The following is a 5749-nucleotide window of genomic DNA, read 5'->3' on the forward strand; positions in this document are numbered from 1 at the left end:
TGTGTGTGTGTGTGTGTGTGTGAGAGAGAGAGAGAGAGAGATTAGTGCATATGTGGTGAGTAAGGACATCCCACCTTGTAGGCGTGTATCAGGGTCAGGAATTCTTGTAAACGCAGCTCAGACTGGTTCCTCAGCTTTGATAGACACCTAATTCCCTGGGGGAGGAGGGCGGGGCAGGGCAGGGCAAGAGGCGGTCTCTGAAGGTATTTAAGAAAGCATCTGTGTATGTGTGTTCAGACCATGATGCTGCCACTCTACTCCATCTCCTACTCCCTAGCTGGAGCCTACTACCCTGCCCAAGGCGTGCAGCAGTTTCCTACTGGTGTGGGACCAGCCCAAGTTTTAATGAACCAGCCACCTCCAATTGCTCCCAAGAGGGAACGAAAGACGGTGAGTAACAGCAAGGGGCTTGGATATCTGGGACCGTAGCCAGCTGGAGCTCAGATATCTGGGAGGTCAAGGTCAGGAACCATCAAGTCTTTGTGAGTCAGGGCAGCTAGAACTCAAAGAGGATCTGTAGTTGGGAGTGAACAGAGAAGTAGTGGGTCTGTGAAGTGCTTGGATTCTCTGTCAGATACGCAGATTTTCATGCAGGAGCAACTCATATGAAGAGTGAGTAGTAAGCAGTGTCCTGAGGTTTGGGCATTGAGGCTCCCCAGACCTGTGCTTCATTTTGAGTTTCTAGTTGCTTGCCTTTAGAAGTGGTTTGTTTTCTGTGGCCCCACCTCTCTGCCTTTCCCCCTCCGTCCTGGAGGCGCTCAGGTCTCCACCTCTGCTTAGTCCTCAAGCCCTGGGCGTGGTGCCCAGAATAGGGTGCCAGGGCTAGGGAAGCCGCTGAGTCACCCTGGCTCCACCTACTGGATCTGGGCCCTGCCCCCAGAGATCAGGCCGACTAGCCACAAGTGAGCCAGCCTGATAGGTGCTAGATAAGGGTCCTGGGCCTTATTGAGTACAGCCATTGATTTAAGGACTGTTGGTAGTCAGGAGGGAGGGAGGGAGTGGCATTGTGATGTACGTACGGGAAGCTCTGTGAGGTCAAGGGTCTCCTAGGGTGGGGGATCAGGTTGAGATTACAAGAGCGGCTGGATGGCTTGACAGTAGAACTCATGGGGTTTTTGGCACCTGCCTGCCTGCTTCACAGTGGGGGGGTGGGGGTGGCCTGGTGTCTTAGGAGTTGGGGCATGGTGGAGACGTGGGCTCTCCACTCATGTAGTTTTCTTTCCCCAGATCCGAATTCGAGATCCAAATCAAGGAGGAAAAGATATCACAGAGGAGATTATGTCTGGGGCCCGTACCTCCTCCACACCCACCCCTCCTCAGGTACTGTCTGGGTATTTATACATTATTCATTGTTGCATTTTATCCCCTTCACCCCAGCCCTTTAAGCTCTGGCTCTGGCTCTGGCCAGAATGGCTGTTTTGTTTTGTCCTGACCTTCCCTTTCCCTGGATCACTGAGGGATTTAGTTCCAGATTTCTAGGTAGGCAAAGCTAAAGTAGAAATGGCTATAGGGGAGAAAGGGTGTTTCCTCAGGGCAAACTTGGTATCCTATGTTCTGCAGGCTGGAGGTGGTCTGGAGCCACAAGCTAATGGAGAGACACATCAGGTTGCTGTCATTGTCCGGCCAGGTAAGCAAGCAGGTGGGACATAACTGTCATGGGGAAAATGAGTGGAACAATTTATGATACAATTTATTTATAACTACGGAGGTGCATCAGCTTGAACTGGATGTGAACGAAGAATGTCAGGGTTTAGGTGATAGGATTTTAAGGGTGGATTTGGTTTGAGATTAAAAGGGAATTAAAACTTGAGTGGAAGAAGATTGAGGAGAAAGGATTTAGTGAGGAGTTTGCAGCACTGAAAGACTCATCTTTATTTACTCATTTTTTTTCTTCCTGTGGTGTAGATGACCGGTCACAGGGAGCGATTATTGGGGGTCGACCGGGGCTACCTGGCCCAGAGCACAGCCCTTCAGAATCTCAGCCTTCATCACCTTCTCCGACCCCATCACCACCTCCAATCTTGGAACCAGGGTCTGAGCCTAATCTTTCTAAAGGCCTTTCTATTCCTGGGGACACTATGACAACAGGGATGATACAGATGTCTGTAAAAGAGTCAACCCCCATGCCCCGTGAAACTGGGGAGCCATATTGCCTCTCACCAGAACCCACTGCCCTCTCTGAACCCATATTGGAGGTAGAAGTGACACTTAGCAAGCCAGTTCCAGAATCTGAGTTCCCTTCCAGTCCTCTCCAGGTTCCTCCTACTCTTACATCTCTCCATGAATATAATGGTGTACTTCCACCTGAGCATCTGGAACCAGAGTTGGAGCCTAACATGGAGCTTGCACCTCTATCTCCTCTGGCTTGCCCTTCTGAACCTTCCATGCCCATTGCTCCAACTGCCCAACCCGAGGAACTACTTAATGGAGCCCCTTCACCACCAGCTGTGGACTTAAGCCCCATCAGTGAGCCAAAGGAGCAGGCCCAGGAGGCTACAGCACCAGCAGCTCCCCCCACGGTGCTCCCTGCCACTCCAGCTACAGTACCTCCAGCTACTTCCCCTGCTCAGGAGGAGGAAATGGAGGAGGAGGAGGAAGAAGAAGAAGGAGACGCTGAGGGTGAGAAGGGAGAGGAACTACCTTCCCAAGAGAGCACCCCTGCCCCAGCCCTTCTGTCCCAGAATTTGGAGGCGGCAGCAGTCACCCAAGGTAAGGTGTGGTTAGCTGTTGGAGGTAGGGCCGGCTGGAGGGTGTGACTCTTTCCCTTCATTGATGACTTCCCTGTGTGCCATTGTGTCTGGGTCATTGAAGCTGTGTGATGGAACCCAAGACAGCTAATTAAGGAATTGCCAGCCTAGAGAGGGTGTGATGATGAATCCAGAGATCCTTTTTCCAGGAGTTAAAGGTATTCACTAAATCATTTCTACCTTTTTTTCTCTTTTAAAAAGTGGCGGTGTCTGTGCCAAAGAAGAGACGGAAAATTAGGGAGCTAAATAAGAAAGAGACTGTGGGAGATCTTCTGGATGCTTTCAAGGAGGTAAGGGGGCCAGAAAATAATAGAGGGGAGAGGGATGGGGTTTGAGTATGAAAACTGATTAGTTTTGCAACTAAACTTGGATGTTGTCTGGTATAGGTGAACCCAGGAGTACCAGAGGTGGAAAGTGAACCCCCTGTAGTCAACAATCCAGGCCCAGAGACTGAGAGCGGCAGTGTGGCGCCACGGTCTGAGGAAGCAGATGAGACTTGGGACGCAAAGGAAGACAAAATTCATAATGCTGAGAATATCCAGCCTGCAGAGCAGAAGTATGAGTATAAGTCAGGTACGCAGAAGGCAGGATGAGTTAGCCTTTGTCAGGGCTCGAGGAGACCAACAGTGTGATTGATTGCTGTCTTCTTTTCCATGCAGATCAGTGGAAGCCTCTCAATCTCGAGGAGAAAAAGCGCTATGACCGAGAGTTCTTGCTTGGCTTTCAGTTCATCTTTGCCAGTATGCAGAAGCCAGAGGGCTTGCCCCATATCACTGACGTGGTGTTGGATAAGGTTGGTGGGATTGGTGTGGGGGTGGTGGGGATAGGCAGTAGGGCTTGGTGCTTTGGGGAGGGATTCTGAAGGAGTAGTTTAACAGCTCTGATCTTCTGACATTATCCCTGTTCTCTTTGCAGGCCAATAAAACACCACTGCGGCCGCTCGATCCTGCCAGGTTACAGGGCATAAATTGCGGTCCAGACTTCACTCCGTCTTTTGCCAACCTTGGCAGACCAGCTCTTAGCAGCAGCCGTGGGCCCCCAAGGGGTGGGCCAGGTGGGGAGATACCCCGAGGGCCGGTGAGTGGGACTGTCTAGAAGGCACATGGGCGGGGGGGGGGCCTGCGGAGCGTCCTGTTTCTCCTTACTGGAGGTTGGGGGCTTACCCATCTTGGAGTGTGGCAGTGCCTGCATATACTGACGTGCTGTCTTCTCATTCCTTGCTCATTAGCAGGCTAACTTGGGACCACGGCGTTCTCAACAGGGTCCCCGAAAGGAACCACGCAAGATCATTGCCTCAGTGTTACTGACCGAAGACATAAAACTGAACAAAGCCGAGAAGGCCTGGAAACCCAGCAGCAAGCGGACAGTGGACGACAAGGACCGAGGAGAAGAGGATGCGGATGGAAGCAAAACCCAGGTATGGCAGAGTCTTCGTTTTGGTGCTCCCCGTCCCCCTTTCTGGAGCCAGTTCTACCCTTTTGTATGTTTTTGTTTCCTTGCCACCTACCAGTGTGTGCCCTGGTCCCCTACACCCTCTAGTCTCCCCCAGTAGTCACTGTTTCAGAGAACCTCAGTGGATATCCTATGTTTTCTTCTCTCTCCTGTCCCTAGGACCTGTTCCGTAGGGTACGATCCATCCTCAATAAGCTGACACCCCAGATGTTCAAGCAGCTGATGCAACAAGTGACGCAGCTGGCCATAGACACTGAGGAACGCCTCAAAGGGGTCATCGACCTTATCTTCAAGAAGGCCATTTCAGAGCCCAACTTCTCTGTGGCCTATGCCAACATGTGCCGCTGCCTCATGGCGGTTAGTTTCCATTGTTTCTTAAACTTAGTTCTTCTAAATGTCATGGTTTCATCTCTCACTGCTCCCAGTAATCTAGTTTCTTGCTTTTCCTCCAGCTTGTGCTGTTGATGGTTGTTGAGAAGAAATGTTTTCTTGGCTCAGGTCTTTAAAAGACTCTTAGAGGGCCTTTAGATCCCTTGGTGATGCAGACAGTTTGTACTTGACTACTAAAGTGAAGGTTAGCAGTGCTGTGGAAGCTAGACCTAGAGATTGGCTTTTTCAGAAAGATTGTAGTCAGAACCTTTTGAAATAGTTTTACTCTGAAACCCATGAGGTCATCTTGAGTCAGGATTGACTGAAGGGCAATGGGTTTTGCTTTTAAAGAGGGGCCTATATGACCCTATAGGGAGCCTCTGGTGGCCTAGTGGTAAGAAGATATGTGAACTTAAAGGCAGGCGGTAGGAATCTACCAGCTGTTGTTCTGTAGAAAAATGAGTGGGAAGTCTATTCTTGTGTGCTTTATGTGTACTGTCAGTTTGGAACTGGCCCATACTTGACCTTCCAATGGGTTTTCAGAGGCAATAAATATTACCTGGAAGGAGACTCATCGAATGATAGTGGGTTATCAGAAATGATCAACTTTAGTACAATTAAAGTTGGTATACACAGCTTCCTCCTTCTGACTGGCTTTGTGAAAAAAAAAAATACATAGGAAGAAATCACCTATCTTTCTTCCTGAGACCAGCTGATGGATTTGAACCACATGTGTTTCAGATGGTAATGCAGCTTCCTTACCACTAGGCTACTCTGAAAACCCTCTGGAGAGGTCACTGTGAGTTGGTTTTGACTCAGCAGCACATAGTAACAACAGGAAGAGGATAGGATTCTCAAAGAGCCCTGGTGGCATTAGTGTGTACCATTCTGGACTGCTGCTAATCAGAAGGTTAATAGTTTGAATCCACCAGCTATATCCTTCCTGAGAGGAAAAGTGGTTTCCTGTAAAGATTTATAGCCTTGGCAGTCCAGTGGAGGCTCCTGTAAGTTGGAATTGGCCTGACAGCGATAGGTTTGGGTTGTTAGGTAAAATCTGAGCATGATGTTCTTTTTCTTTAACCAACAGCTAAAAGTGCCCACTACAGAAAAGCCAACAGTAACTGTGAACTTCCGAAAACTGTTGTTGAATCGATGTCAGAAGGAGTTTGAGAAAGACAAAG

General features: G+C 49.6%; 1 protein-coding gene across 1 annotated transcript in view; it reads left to right on the plus strand.

The window, feature by feature from the left end:
* Positions 1-5749, plus strand: part of EIF4G1 (eukaryotic translation initiation factor 4 gamma, 1) — a 20418-nt gene that overhangs the window by 3359 nt on the left and 11310 nt on the right. The window contains exons 6-16 of the mRNA XM_006884160.1: positions 278-390; positions 1228-1320; positions 1561-1627; positions 1906-2709; positions 2949-3037; positions 3134-3320; positions 3407-3540; positions 3663-3824; positions 3979-4164; positions 4359-4556; positions 5656-5744. Of these exons, the coding sequence (XP_006884222.1) occupies positions 278-390; positions 1228-1320; positions 1561-1627; positions 1906-2709; positions 2949-3037; positions 3134-3320; positions 3407-3540; positions 3663-3824; positions 3979-4164; positions 4359-4556; positions 5656-5744 (2122 nt within the window). The remainder of the gene's footprint in view (positions 1-277; positions 391-1227; positions 1321-1560; positions 1628-1905; positions 2710-2948; positions 3038-3133; positions 3321-3406; positions 3541-3662; positions 3825-3978; positions 4165-4358; positions 4557-5655; positions 5745-5749) is intronic.

Source organism: Elephantulus edwardii, unplaced genomic scaffold (genome assembly GCF_000299155.1).
Source record: "Elephantulus edwardii isolate Elephantulus edwardi_28Jun2011 unplaced genomic scaffold, EleEdw1.0 scaffold00031, whole genome shotgun sequence".
Lineage (NCBI taxonomy): Eukaryota > Metazoa > Chordata > Mammalia > Macroscelidea > Macroscelididae > Elephantulus > Elephantulus edwardii.